Source organism: Leptinotarsa decemlineata, unplaced genomic scaffold, assembly GCF_025532065.1.
Source record: "Leptinotarsa decemlineata unplaced genomic scaffold, Ldec_3_MD MMD2_tig00026328_RagTag_RagTag, whole genome shotgun sequence".
NCBI classification, from domain to species: domain Eukaryota; kingdom Metazoa; phylum Arthropoda; class Insecta; order Coleoptera; family Chrysomelidae; genus Leptinotarsa; species Leptinotarsa decemlineata.
Window position 1 is genome coordinate 35,222,832 of NW_027412688.1, and position 16,343 is coordinate 35,239,174.

The following is a 16,343-nucleotide window of genomic DNA, read 5'->3' on the forward strand; positions in this document are numbered from 1 at the left end:
GTCAATTCATTAGAGAAAGATGCCTTTCCTACCTAACGACTGTCCTCAAGAGGGTGGATCTGGCTTCGTTGTGGAAAGTTATAATTACCGATGTGGCTGGTAGATTCTCGGTTCTCCATGTTTTTCGCCGACACCTGAGAAAAATTATATAAATCAGTCCAGACACAAATTATTCACGAATATAAAACGACCATCTTCATTGTTTGAAAACTAATTTCTGGAGCGTACCTTCCGACAGTGGAATATTCAATAGTCTGTGAAGCATACTATTGAATGCAGCTACTTTATCTTGGTAGGGATATGTGGAGAAATTATGAAAATGTCGAAATTTTTTTAATAATATGCGGCTGGGTATAGGAACATTTTTTAAGTGGAGTGCGTGGGGACAACAATTAACAGTTTTTTCCGCTGTATCAGTTTTTGATGTGTTCAAAATTTCAAATTTTAAAATACCGCAAATGTTCACCAATATTACCTATATTATCTAATATAGGTAATAAAAAAAGCGATTTATTTCCAACTGGAGTACCCAGTTACAGGAAATGCTATTATTACAGACCATACACGAAATAAATATTAAAAATAATGGAATATAGAAATGTATAAAAGTAAATGCTAAAACAAAGTCTATATGAAATATTCGTATACGTAGAATTTCAAAAGAGGAATGAAAAATTGAATATATAACACACAAAGTTACAAATCATGCAATGTAGCAGTTCTGACAGTTATTTATAGTATTATTAAAAGTGATTGTGGATACATGAAACCAAGGCGTTCAGAGAATCGAAATGAATATCGCAATGTTCACAGATTCTATTGAATTCAATGGTGATCATAGCATAACATTTGTGCGTGATGCTTCGCAATAGAATTTCAGATTGTGTCGACCTTTTCGGTACTAAGAAATTGATCTCGGGTAAAAGAACCGTACTGTCAATATTGTTGTTTAGTAATTGATGCAGGAATTTTATACCCAGTATAACTCTCCTATTTTCCAAAGATGTCATATCAAATCATGTCAACAAAATGTTATGATCGATGCCTCTCGTGGGGAATTGTCCATAATCTTTTAGACATAAGTATTTAAGGAACTTCCTTTGCACGCTCTCAATTGATGTTTTTTGGTAGTCGTAAACTGGATTCCCTAACACAGAGCCATACTCTAAGTTAGATCTGGCATACGCAAAATATAGCAATTTTAAGGTGGCAATACTTTTGTTGTTTTTGCCATTTCTGTAAATGAATCCAAGCATGCTATTTGCATCAGCAGCCATATTCCTTTTTTAATGTGTTGTGAATGTTAATTTACTGTCGTATGTTATACCAAGAGCTTTTATCCCATGTACGCGGTTGATTGTAGTATTGTTGATTGAATAATCATACATTAAAGTTGGCTTTTTCGTTGTAAATTATATTATTTTACATTTGGATGATTTGAACACGCATCTACCTTTGTTTGGGTTACTTTGTTTGTTGGATGGGTATAGTTTAGATCTGAACGAAAATTCTACGGCTAGCCACACACGTCGCTGCCAGTTAAACTCAAATGTTCAGTTGAACTGGTGGAAATTAAGGCCGGCCACACACATACAGTTATAATTGTCAGTTAAAACTATAAACTGAAATGTACACAAACAGATAGTTCAATACTTCAGTTTCTGCAATGGATTTGAACGAGTTCAGTAAATCCATTGAGTTATATATATTGAAATTCAATTTTCGTCACTTCAACTGAACAGTCGAGGCTGAGACAAACACATGCACAGTTGTAATTGAGTTTTAGCTGTTCAGCTGTATGTGTGGCCGGCCTCAATTTCAATCATCATTATCGATCGGAAATGTTTTGTTAAGCAAAATAAGCAAAGTAACTCTTGGAGTCGATAAAAGAATAAAAATTTTCAATAGATTTCTGAATTGAAGAAAAGAATGTTGCCTATTTCTCTAAATTTGCACACATTTTCTACGTGATCTTTTTTCAAATTGTTAAAGATTAAAAGCCTCAGAACTGAATTATTAAATGCATGAAATTGTTCTTAATTTCTGTAGTACAGCGCATCTAATGGGTTACACAACCAGCAACATAAGGCGAACGTTAATAGATGTTAACCTGAATCCTGCGAAAAAATTGCTGAATAATGAAAGGCTCTAACGCTTTTCGTAATGCCATGGATGAAGAAATCCACAAAGAGGTTTTTTCTGCCCGCTCTTCGCATCACACAGTAACTCGATCGTTGCAAAACTCGTACATTCTCTTTCTTGACATTAATTTACTTGTAAATTAAGTCTCTTTATCCATCTTTTACGTAGAGAAAGTGAATGATACTGAACGTGAGAGGCGAGTTGAGGAATGTTGTGAAAAATGTATTCATATCCATTTATTTTCGTTTCTATAACCTTCTCATTAATTTGTTTTCAATTATTGAATTATTGAAAACTGGATGTTTTCTGCTACCAGACAGTTTATTTAAAAGATGAAGAAACAATTTATTCTACAATAAAATTATTGCTTGATTCTGGTTAACGAAGGAATAAATAAAAAGAAAAGTCATATGAAAACTGGTCCTTTTTTGGATCCAAGAAACGGATTGGACCTTTGTTAAAGTTCTTTTTTGTACCGTGCTGATGTTAGATTAGATTAAAAGCAATGTCGTTTTGTAGTTCTTCCTGAAAATACAGCAAATTAATATTAGTAGAGAAAAACTTGTTGGCTTTCTACTTCTCTTTATATAAAAAATGTGAAAAGAAGAGGTATATTCAATGATTATATTGAGGCATTATAGATGTTTCAAAAGCACTTTTTCTTCGGTGCAATTCAATGTTCATATGAAAGTAGATATATGTGTTGAAGGGGCTTTTTCTTCCAGTCTTTATCACTACATGTATTATTCTATACGTACGGAAACAGATAAGGAAAAATAACCATAAGTTATGAAGAATCGCAACCTTGATAACAATGTTTCAATTTTACAGCAATTGTATTTATGAGAATTTAGTGCCTACTATTATAGAATTGTATTTATAGTATAAAACAAAGTCGCTTTCCGCTGTCTGTCCCTTTGTATGCTTAGTTAGATCTTCAGAACTACACAACTGATTTAGATGCGGATTTTTTAAATAGATATAGTGATTTCAGGGAAAGTTCTATATGTATATAGCATGCATAATATAGTAGAGAAAACACTGATGATTTCAGAGATTTCTAATGTCATGTCGTAAAAAACACTTTTTGCGCTTAAACCCTAACTGAACCCTACGAAATACATAAAAAAATGTACAACAGAACTGTACATCTTAAAAGATCTATAAAAAAGTCCGCGATGGTATTTTTACGTTTTTCCCCACGGGTTGACAAATAATTGACTTCATTGAATAATCAACCTTGACTTTATTTCACTTTAAATACACTAAACACGTCAACTAACACTTCAAGTATTATTTAATTGATCACTTCGCGTACCGCACTGTAGCTTCCACTTGACTGTGTCGATATCCTCGTGGCTAGCCTTTGAATATCGTAATCGAATGCCGTATAAATTTCGCCGAAGTTCCGTTGAAATCGGTAGCATTATTCTCGCTGCTTCTAGAGTGGCGGGGAATCATCGTACATTAGCGCGCTCTTAGCCACGTCACGTTTAGTTTATGGTTACCAGTGGCAGCCGGCGTTATTTTCTTTCGGGCATGATTTACAACAGTACACATATATCTATCTGATAGGGATAATCCACAATAACCGCTTATTTACGAAGCGATTTTAAGCAACACAGCATTAATCCTTATTCAATTAATGCCTTAAATTCATTGTGCACTCAATATATAGATCAATATAGCCCTTATTCACAGACCATATTCATATATATTGAATATCCCCTTCAAATTAATATTTTCAAAGTTATTACAGTTTTAAAATGCAGGGACACAGTGGTTGCGGCAGTACCGGCCGTTTGTATAAATATGGAGAACAACATCAAAAAGCTTTTTTCATCGACAACTAGTATCTACTAAATATATACTGGATGAAGATACCGTTTTTGATATTACCTATTAGCGATTTTTTCCTGAATACAAGTCACAAAAGTACTTTGATTTCGAAAATAACGGATTTTTCATTCATAATCTTACAAAAAATTGGTAGCATTAAGAATGTTCCGGACCCGGCTCCTTCACCATTATATCGAACGTTTTGATTGTGCGTAGGCTTTTGACGCCGTAATCACGATGAGAGAAAACAAAATCCGGGCTGCTAGGCCGTGGTCGAATAGAACTTACAGAACCAAACGTTTCGTCTGCTACTGCGGCAGATATCATCAGTGCTATATGCGTTGACTGCGAGGACGAATTTTATATCTCGAAGTCTCCTAACACATTCTCGATTCCCATTATAGCAACCTGTGTGATATCCTGGTACACGGAAATCAGTAGATGACTGGTCATCTGGTTAGCGAAATCCGTGAGAGACAGTATTTTGTTTCTGGTATGGAAAAAGTGTTTCCAATAGCTGAACCAGTGATATGAAGTGTTTTAGCATGGTAAATACGCCATCAGTAAATATTGAGTCAGAAAATAACATTCAATTTTTCGTAATCTGCACTGTTCATTCTTTAAATATGCTCGTCACGTTCGTTGTGAAATCCAATGAAAAAAGTCAATCTCATCTCTCGATCATAAACAACAAATAAGGTCATCGTCGAAACGATTTTGTGAAATCTGCGGATAAACAAGGCATAATTACACCTCCGAGGAACAACTATGAGCTAACAAGATGGAGCCATCTTCGTTTGGAAAGTGAAAATTAACTGTAACTTCGCATGCAAACATACGATTTCTTTATCATTCCAGTTTCTCATATTAACGATCATCGAGAAGTAAACATAGTCCATCGATGAAGAGGCGCGAAAGATTGGTGGTTATTCGGGGCGACCCTACCAAAACGAAACAGCATCAATAACTCCTAAAAAAACTACTTTTTCAAAAAATGTAAACTTTCACGGCCAAAGGTAACTGTGTGAAAGTTATTTTCCAGTTTTTTTGCCATGATCTGAGGGTTTTTATGCATGACGTTTCGATAAACATCAATAAAATTTGGCTACCTGCACTTAAAGGTACACAAACAAGGGCATGTGATCCAACCAAGAGGAACCGAGCCACGCCCACTAGTAATAGTATAAAACCAGGGTCTACCAGCATCATAGTTACTGCGTTCAGAACAACGGGAACAACAATTTGGGCAATGCAATTTTTGCCACATCGCCTTCGATAATTACACCGCGGTAGTAGACGTAACTTCATGCATAAAAATTGCAAACCATGGTCAAAAAACCCGGAAAATAGCTTTCACACAATTCTACATTCTGACGATGATCGTGAAACAAAATAACACGTATACTCCATTCGAAAGTTCTCGTATGTTCCACGAACTTCTCGAGATTATTCGACCAGATTCCGCATAATTTTCATTCGCTCTCGAGCTTTTTCGCGTTCGCTTCGTATTATTGGACTTCTTTAGCGTGCATAACGATCATGGCGTGACCATATTTTCATTCAAAATTCACATATATATTTTGTTTACATCCCTATTCCTATCTAAGTTTCATTCAAATTAAGTAACATTACTGGCATCACCAAAGACCAAATGGCCTCGCAAGAAAAAATCAAGTGGAGATAAATAGAAACAACTAGCTGGCTGTATACAATGTAGAAGAGCTCCATTGTTTTTAGAAATAAACCGTTTCGTAAGATAATTATCACCAATATTATAAGTATAAGGAAGTTCTAAGCGAATATTGCTGAGTACTACGTCCTGTAAGGTCTGTTGCACTCGTAATGGAAACTTTAACAGTGATATTTTTGATTTCCAAGATATGATGTAACGAATCGGAAATGAATGACCAATGAGAAATTTAATATACGCAACAACCAAGCAAACACTGACCGAACAATCGAGAATCCAATAAATGTAATGGAGTTGAGGATTAGTCATTCCGGTTGGAACTAATAATTTTAAGTGGATTCGCGAGCCATCGTTTGTTGTATAAAATTACAGAAATATCAGATTACCTCAGACAACTCACGAACGCGTCAGCGATACTAATAAATAAAACAATTAAAATGATCGCAAAGTGATATTGAAGAAGTAGAATTGTTTTATGTTGTATGTTAATTAATTACATAAAGTTGTTAATGTATCTTAGAACAATCTTTATATGTATTTTATTCTAAGCGAATTTAGGCTAGTGGAGTAACCGCATCATCGGTATGAGAATACCGTCATCAACAACCGCTTCCAGCTCTTGAAACTCCTGGTCAGCCCTAACTAACGTCTACGTGCCAAGCATTCCTCGTTTCCACTCGCTAGGAATGCCTAGCGGAATTTTACCGCCAACAATTTTGGAACGAACCACAGCGCTCCTGATTAGTTCACGAAGGAAAATAGCCGACAGTCGCAATCCTGGCGAGAATAAAATTTTTGGGAGAATGGACTCTTTTCTCATTACTGCGAATTTCATTAAACTGGAGGAGATTTTAGGTTGGTCAGATTAGTGTCGGAACAAACGTTGCCTGAAGGAAATGCGATGTATACAAAGGGTGTCAATTTGAAAACTTTGTCTACTAATATATCTCTTCCAGGAAATGATATGAGAAGAAGGAAGTAATTTACCTGATTTTATTTTATTTTCCTAGTAGTGAAAAGTAATAAATATTGGTAATAATCAGTCACTTTTCTTTTCCAGAAAGCAAGTTGATTCCGATAGACCAGACTTCTGAAAATGTTTGATGTGATGTTTGTAATGTTTTTCTTGCCACATTTTTTCGACGGTATATCCTTCGTTAGGCCAAGTCTCGTCCAGATATAAATTTTTCTATATGTGATGGAATTGAAAGACACTTGATGAAAATCCACAACACTTTATTGTGTTACAAAACCGCAACACGTGTGTCGCTATACAATAGCTTCATCAAGCGTTTTAGTACTCAGTCAGGCATACAACTTGATCAATATAAGCATCATTTATTATGTTTCTTCAATTGACAATGCATGATGAGATGAGAATATGGATAATAATAATAATTATGGAATTAAAATTAAAAACGCGTTTCGCTACACGGTATCTTCATCAGTTGCCATGCCTGACATTCGGATGCAAATTTTGCCAACGCCAGGAGGACAAGGATACCCAGCTTCCAGAAGAACTTCCCACCAGAAGTGATAAGGTAGCGTGCAGAGCTCCTTTATGGACAGTTCTGATAGGGAGATAAGCTCCCCTACCTCCCGCCGCTTCCCTCTGACCCGGAGGGTAGCAACCTGTGAGGGTCCCTTGTCCAGGGATACGGACAGACAATTTGAGGAATCACCTGACCATGGTGTGGTACGGTAGTTAACAGTCTCTGAGGGTAACACTACCTTGCTGACGAGACAAGACATCATCGTAGCACAGAAGGAGGATCCCGTCTTGAAAACTGTGCGAGAATAGATTGCCAAAGGAGCGAGACCGGAATTGTGAGAGATTTCCAAGCACGGTCAGCAGAAAAAGGGTTACTGGCTCCAATCGGACTCCATTAGTAATCGAGATGACCTACTCACTAGGAAATGGGAAAGCCCGGATAGAAGAACCCACAGATATTGGCTCAATTGCCGTCGAGACGTGGAAGAGTGGTGTAAGCGCTGTGACCTGTGCTCTTCGAGAAAAGGTCCGAAGACAAGGCAGAGAGGAAAGTTGAAGCAGTACCTCAGTGGGTGCCCTTTCGAAAGAATCGACATTTTGGGACCACTCACTATGACAACATCCGGTAACAAGTACCTTTTGGTTGTGATGGACTACTTTTCCAAATGGCCTGAAGTAATAGACTTACCCTACCAAAAGGCTAGAACGGTGGCAGCAGCCCTGTTGCAGAACGTAATTGCCAGACACGAAGTACCCCAAGAACTACACTCGGATCAGGGCCGCAACTTCGAATCGGATTTATGGAAGGAAATGACTCTGTCTGGAATAAAGACAATAAGTACCTCTCCGAAAACCAAAGAGACTGGGATAAATTGGTTATTCTTTTTTTGTTGCCATACAGTAGCTCCCAACATGACGCGACAGGTTATACAGCATCCAAGTTGTTAACTGGTAGGGAACTGAAGATTCCGATAGATGTATAGTATGGTAGTCCTTTCGATGAATCTCAAGAGGTACCTCTTTCAGAGTATGTGAATGACCTGAAAGAGAGACTGCGACAGGCTGAAGATAAGATTTGACAAAAAGTCGCTGCCAGGGAGCTTCAAAGAAGGCGATGCAGTGTGGCCCTACCAACGTCGGAAAGAATTGTGTCCCAAGTTGCAGAGATCATGAAAAGGACCTTATTTGGTAACCAAAAAGATAAACGATCTGGTGTAAAGATTCCAATTGTCACCCAAAGCCTAAAGTTGTCCACATATAGAGGCTGAGATCTTAAATGGGTCGTAATGTCTACCCTTGGAATGTTGTTCGAGGCGAACAACCTCAGGGAATGGAGTAGTGTTGTAAATCATGCCCGAAAGGAAATAACGCCGGCCACCACTGGTAACCATAAACCAAACGTGACTTAGCTAAGAGCGCGCGAATGTACGATGATTCCCCGCCACTCGAAAAGCAGCGAGAATAATGCTACCGACTTCGACAGAACTTCGGCGAAATTTCTACAACATACAACATACTAAAGCTAGGCACGAACATATCGAGACAGTCAAGTGGACGTTACAGTGCGGTACGCGAAGTGATCTAGTAAGGCGAAAGACATTCAAATAATAGCGCTCAAGCCAAATAACTAATTTTTGATACCTTGGATTACATTATTGCAATTTTATTAGAAATCTCAATTTTTTTTAAATAAAATACAACTCGTGTATGGGCACAAAATTAAAATGAATATTTTTACATAGATTTTGATTTATGTTCTGAGACAACACTCAAAATAGCGATACTTACATTGCATTCCTGGTATCAGGGATCTCCCTGTTGCTCGGCAAGCTGTCGCTGGCTTCCTGATTGAACTTGTTCCTCAAATACGGATCTTCGCCTTTACGAAGCCGTCCTCCGGCCACATACCCACTCTCGTCAAAATAATTCCACGCCAGCCGGCTGTCGGCGGTCTCGTAGCTCTGCAGGGCCATTGGGACGGCTGGTCCTGCGGCGTCACTGTCCTCCTGGGCGTCCGTCGCCATCGTTACACCGTCTTTCAGTCGCAGAGCTTTGTTCTCGACCTGGAAGAAAAAAGGAGGAAAAGTTGGTTAAAAGTTTGTGGACGTGAGTTTTGCGCCTTTTTTATTGACGGTGGAACAGATTGAGGAAAATATGAGAATGGCCTCGAACTATTTCCCCAAAGGAGTGATATGGCGGAAGTAATAGAAATAATATAGGGATGTATGAGTATGCAGTGACGGCTCGTGATGTCTGGAATTGGTTTTGAAAACGATCAGCCATTAGGCTAGCGACAAGAAGTGTTATTCTTTGCTCAAGGAAATTATACTAGATGCTGTTACAACACAAAAAATTGTGAAGTACGCTGATGGTACCAAAATTCAAACACTCCTAACCTAAGATATGATTATTTACTCTGCTCACTGCAGCAGCAAATGGTGAATCAAACTGGACCAAAGAAAATACAAACATCCTAGCAAGCCACCCTAAAACCACCACTTGTCTCGGACTAACACTACCAACTTCTAGGAGAAAACCTATCATTTCAAGAGTCGATTACTTACTTAGGGGTAACTTTCATGAGTATTCACGATTGGAAAATCGACCTACATTGAGCACCAGACACGTATACGAGACCGATTAAAAATTTTGATCTTCCCAAGGCAAACCTACATCATACTAACAATCCTTCTTTGAAATTTAATGACCTATCCTATCGCTTTCCTTCAATCCAACTTCATTATACCGTTTACAAGAGCTCCGAGAAAATTATGCATGAAGGATCATCGAAGGCAACGACATAGTCGCTATTGATACGCTGACCATCCCTTGGAAGTCGTGTCACCAGAAAAATCGCGTAGTAGAAACTTCCGTTAGCTACGTCCAGGCTACTTGGAGCTCTGGAGGGCATGCTAGATAGAATTGGAACCTCTGGCGTAAAATGGATCTATTAAAAACACTTTTCCCAAACCAGGACAAATATGATGTCTCTAGTGGTTGCATCACCAGGAAATAATCGACATTCTGGAGGAAAACATGCTGGTGAGCAGGTAGTGAACATTCCGGTGCCTGGAACTGATCCACGCAAATTGCCCATATCCCACAGGGTCAAACATCAAAGCAGTTGAACCGGAGTAGCCTCACGAAATGAGAAGCAACACAAACCGACGGAATATAAGTATATGAACCAAAACCATGCAAGTAACACGAATATCTTACTGAAAACCTCGAGATGTACTGATGTAGCCTAAGATACCACTGTTTCATGAAAACTCCAGTAATACCACATTATTATTAGAATAATTTGAACACCCAATGTATAAAAGTAATAAATGAACATATTTGAACTTGAACTTGAAATCACGATTATGCAACTTCATATCTTCAACCATGCATGAAGATGCTCCATCAATAGCCAGAAATATAGAACTATCCGAATGGAAGTTCGACAAAAACCAGTACACTCCTGGTGACAAACCGTTAACAGGACGTTTTTGAAAAAAAAATTATTTGCATATATGTGAAGTAGGTTACATATAGGCTATTTTATTAAGCGCTTCCTATATTCAAATTTAAATAAAACAAAGTGTGTGTGAGATATGATCGAAATTTTGTATTCCTTTGAGAGACTTATTGATGCCATCATGTGTGGAATATACCATCTTTCAAATGTCCGCAGCGGATTCTCTGGGTGGAGTCCACCCGGCATCCGAAACGTCCAATTTTCCATGATTCTGGCGCATAAATCTCTCATGGGTTATGTTGGCTTTGAGGACCGCTGTGATTTGTTGCTTATTCGCATTCACCTGCGTTTCAAGAAAATCCCACAAAAAAGTCTAACGGAGTCAAATCGCACGATCCCGTTGGCCAGTTCACCTCCACGTGGGATGCCCTCAAATCGCCCGTGCAGAATATCCAATGTTGCATGAGCTGTGTGGCACGTAGCACCGAAATGTTGAAATCATTGACCTATCGTGCTCGCCGTTGATATTTACGGGCCTGGCCAACGTCGTTCTCAAAGAAATATGGACCGATGACGCCGTCAGCCCAAAATTCACACCAAACAGTTACTTTTTCGAGATGCATTGTTTTATGAAAGTTAGGATCAGTTGCCAACTTCCCCAGAGCCCATTCAGCATTGTCTGTGGTCATCGTTGTCTACGGTCGTTTAACTTCTTCAGTTACTGTTTCAGTTAAATTTTGGACGCGTGCAAGACCACATCACGACGCAAAATTCGACAAGTTGTGGCCTTGCGTTTCGTCGACGTTCGGTTGTCAGTCGATCGTTAACTGAACCAATGAACTCAAAATCATCACCCACATTGCGCATAGCCCTCTCCGTAAGGCGATTATGGCGACCGTAAAATGGATGAAGCGCGCGGTACGTTGCCCGAACAGAATACCTATTTTGATAAAACCTGTTGTTGAATGTTATATCCGTCGATGGTGATTTGGTAAAACAGACTAAATAAATGACAACTAATTTGACATAATATGTAGCTTCAACAAGATGACCGTTATCAACTGTCAGAGTTCGGAAATTCCTGTTGGGGGCTGATGATGCAGCGCCCTGTATATTCAGCAGTGGTTCGTGTTAAACGAAGAGTCGATGTCACTAGCCACAATAGAAACTTGTAATAGGGGAGCCCAAGCGCGGCAGATTAATATACAGGGGGATATCTTGTACCCGGTTAAGTACCTCCACCAAATATGAGCCCCATATATAAGGCGGCCTGTGAGGTATAAAGGATCAGATTAGTAAAACAATTGATCATCAAAAATTCTCGAGCGCGTCATATTAAGGTAGGGCGGGTTAATTACCTAATAAAAAGTGTATATTCCAGTAATCTGATAATTTGAAAGTGACGTAAAGAAAGGGGAGGGCAGCAAAGTTGTAGAAAAATAACGTCATTTCGACATTCTCGAGCGTAGCTGATTTTTATTTTGAAGAAAATAATTCGAAGATAACGAAAAATATATAATCTGACGATTTCCGCAAGCCGAAATAACAAAAAATCGTAGATAAAGTTTAATGCGTGCAGCTGTGTGATACCTATATTTCCCTCTCCTCTATTCCTCTATTTCCTCTATTCTCTATTCACTTTTTCTCCATCCATTACTCTCTCATTCCGTCCCCACTCTGATTTCTGTTGCCATGACGCCATCACAGCTGATCACAGAGACTCGTTCGTGATGAAGATGAAGATGATGATTAATTAATCAATTATTTAATTGATGGATGTAGCCGTTACTACGTGGTAGGAAATCATAATGAAGAAAACAGAAATTAAACTTTCTATGTTTTTTACGACTTTTATTTGTAACTGGCGTTACTGCAGTTTCGTCCTATATCGACATTTTCAAACTTATACAATATATAAGTTTGAAAATGTCCTTATAGGACGAAACTGCAGTAACGTTAGTTACAAATAAAAGTGGTAAAAAACATAGAAAGTTTCATTTCTCTTTTTTTCAGTAATAAATCAATAAAACATAAAGATGAACCAAAATGGCAAAAATTTTTTGCACATTACAATAATGGCCGCGAGTTTGCGTCAGATCGAAATCGTCAGATTATTGAATGAGAGCTTTTTTTTGTTGCACTTAACACCCCCTTAGAAAATCTGACGCGCTCGATTACATTTTTTTTCTTTTCACTTTTACCCCTTACGTACATGCAAACGATCAGATTAACATACCAACATCATTAAAAATACGTAGGACATTGATGCTATCAATATCTGACGCGCTCGAGTATGTCCATGCAACAGTATTTTTTTACATATTCAAAAATCTATAGCCGTTTCCCCCACCGATGAAAAGGAATATATTATATAACATTTTTTTCTTCTTATCATCTAAGCTTTGCAACCTAATATGTCTCTATGACGCTCGAGTAAATCCCCATTTTTCATCGTGGGCTCCCCTGCTATTGATTCGTGGCTCGTGAACGACATTGAACTTGTACTGAGAGACATTCTTCATCTCTATGGGATTGATGTGATTCTGAATGTATTTTTCAATACGTTTCCAGAAATTCATTTTGTAGGTCCATCCAGCGGCATACAGGAAGATTTCGAAATAAAGACGACTTCATAATCCGACAATTATCCGTCATTATCAACAGCATATAAAAACGACACGGGTACTCTAACGAGATAATTGCTTCTGTCCCTGAATCGTTAAATAATCCACAAAAACACGGTCACGGTACGGTTCAACGAAGGATTTACGACAAAGAGTCATGTGAATTAATGAAGCTGGTACAAAATGATAAAAACTATCATGCGTTTCCATTTACCCAGAGTATTATCCGACCAGAAAAATGATGTCAACATATAAGGACGCAGCGACGAAATGAAACAAAGAGCGATGTATATTCAGTTCACGATTTGAAGCTCTTGTTCAACAGACATAAAGCTCCTAAATATATGAACGAGAGCTTATTGGATTCCCAATGACGTGTAGAAAAATATATTTCGATGATTTATTTTAATTAAAAATCATTCAAACATCCAAAAAGTCATTGAAAAAATGTTTTCATAAATGTAATTGAAGGTAGATAAAACTGTTGCAACATTGATTTTCAAATCATTCATAATCGGACAAGACTAATATATAATCTGGATCCATAGTTCGTTCAAAAAAATATTCATTATCATCAAAGATATTGACCTGGAGATAATCGAAAGTAAATTATATTCCCTTGGTTTTCGTGGAAATTCCTTGTCGTGGAGGATATCATACATGTACTTCAGGAAAATATCAGTTAAAATCGGAGAGCATAAATCTGAATATTATTAAATAGACCGAGGAGTTCCTCAGGGATGGATCTTGAGGCCGCTTATTTTTTTGTTATTCATAAACGATCTACCTGACTATATCAGTTCAGATTCAGTAGTTCTCTATGCAGATGATACCACATTGGCCATTGATTCAGATAGTCCTGAAGACTTACAAAAAAACTAAATAATTTAGCAGAATAATTAATAAATTGGTGTGAAAGAAATTTTTTGATAGTGAATGCAGAGAAAACAGGTGCATTTTCTTTCTAGGTGGACATCTGTGACTGATATTCAAGTGGTTATCAAAAATAGTACCATCAATCTTTCTGAAGTAGTGTTGACTGTTCAGAACTGATTATTGATGGTGCTTGCTTTATAAAAATATTTGTGATTTTTATGGTAGTATAACGAAAGTTTACGGTGTCATTTGTCATATGTCACATGTCACTAGTCTTAATTTCAGAATTGAAATTATTGACATAAAATCCTAAGATAACGACTGAGATTGAAATTAAGACAGAGAATTGAGACAAGAACTGTGATGTCTGAATTGGCCCTGATAGAAATATTGGTCCGACCGTTCAAACCGCGACTTTCAAAATTGATAAAAAATCTCTGTGTGTATGGCCAGCTGATCATCAAAACTATCAGGCATTTCCATTCAACCCGAGCGTTATCCGATCATAAAAACAATGTCAACATACAAGGACGAGGCGACAAATAAAACAAAAATAGCGATCTAGTTGACCGTTACGTAACACGATTGTCTGTCGTGTACCATGGGCTGCTCGATTTGTTCTGGTTCTCGATGTAATCCATCGAGATGCGGAAGAGAAAGTGAGACAATTAGACGGTTTGTTAGTTCATTATTCATTATCTATGGAGGCGTTCGTTTCCTTGGGAAAGAACTGCATCCCTTTCACCCGGTATTTCGTGTGTTTGATCTAAGAATTATTGTGTGAAATACGCTTTTGTTGGGTAATACAATGGTTATGAATGTTGAGATAAGACTACGATACAAAGCTGTTCTCAGCCGTTAAATAGAAATGGTTATTATTACTGGAAAGGAAACTGTAAGAGTGAAAAAACTCGTAGAAAAAATGGTCATATAATACACCGTTCAAAATGTATCAGTCAGAACAGTCAGACAGTCAGAACAATGAAATGTTTATCCAGCTATTCCATGTAATACTTCTGAAAAGAATGACTGGAAAAATGGTGGGAAAAGTGTTTATTTGGATGGGAAACTATATTCATTCGTAGTGGCTTAAAATCATAAATCTGAAAATCGTCCATCTTTTTATTGGTTGCAAAAATAACTCAACGACAAGAAAATTGGGAATAAACTGCTCACCATTCTCAAGAGTTAACTCTTTCAGTTAATTTACGAATATTACAAGCGTACTTTACAATTTGTATTTTATTCAACATTTAGTTAAGATGAAACATCGCTTCAACCTTGCAAAAATCGCCAACCCCAATTATACCACATCTAATTTGTTTGAATAACTCTATTTAGATCAATATAAATACAAAAGACACAAAACATGTATGTTACCCTTCAAGTAAAAAAGAACATTAGTTTTTTGTTTTATAAAAACAACATTCATCCTTCATATTTTTCCAATGACAACCCGGATCATTTGAAGACTCGTCTACAAGGTCCTCACCGTAAAATAAATATACATGACTCTCTACTTCGACATGCAAAAGCATTACAAGAGTTCATTTTAAGAATGGTTTTTATCCCTTTCGGTGAAATGGATCTCATGCCAGTTACAATGAGATGGTAGGGACATTGTAGTCTTTCTATAACATCGCGACTACAAGCCTGTCTGCTAAACTTTATTGCGAACCTCAACAGCCTCTTCCGACATCATTCACATGTGAAAGAGTTTTCTTTCAATAACAGTACATCGATACAATGACATTTTTTGGAGAGTAGGTGTCATTGGATAGTTTAGCTGAATCTGAACAAAAGGGTCGGAATTTTTCAATGCCTATTTTGTGTCCACTTCATACAACTTCCAAAACTACTTTCAGGCAATATTCAAGGCTGGAAGTTACGCCTAATTTTGCTGTTGGGAGTGAGTTATTCATGAAAAAATCGTCTTATTCAAGTGATACTTGTTCATTCTTCATGTATGGAATCGATTACTTTTCCAGGAGTACATCTCCTACATTTGTTCCCGGATCTTTGACTATATATTTCATATAGTTGCATATTGGACTAATCACTTTACTAACAGAAAACCATCAGTTTCGACAGAGATATCCCAGGTGGTACCTAATTTACTTAACAAACAAAATACTGCCACTCAGAAATTTTTGGGATCAGCTGCATGTCTCCTGTTCTTATGCATTGTGATGTCTTTCTATTCCATCAATATTCAGA

The 16,343-nt window shown here is 37.5% G+C and overlaps 1 protein-coding gene across 1 annotated transcript in view; it reads right to left on the reverse strand.

Annotated features, from left to right (window-relative positions):
• The window catches only part of Pgant2 (Polypeptide N-Acetylgalactosaminyltransferase 2), an 85,639-nt gene that overhangs the window by 14,756 nt on the left and 54,540 nt on the right, over nucleotides 1-16,343 (reverse strand). The window contains exons 2-3 of the mRNA XM_074182532.1: nucleotides 8,952-9,226; nucleotides 33-134 (exon numbers count right to left, since the gene is read on the reverse strand). Coding sequence (XP_074038633.1) covers nucleotides 33-134; nucleotides 8,952-9,226 — 377 coding nt within the window. The remainder of the gene's footprint in view (nucleotides 1-32; nucleotides 135-8,951; nucleotides 9,227-16,343) is intronic.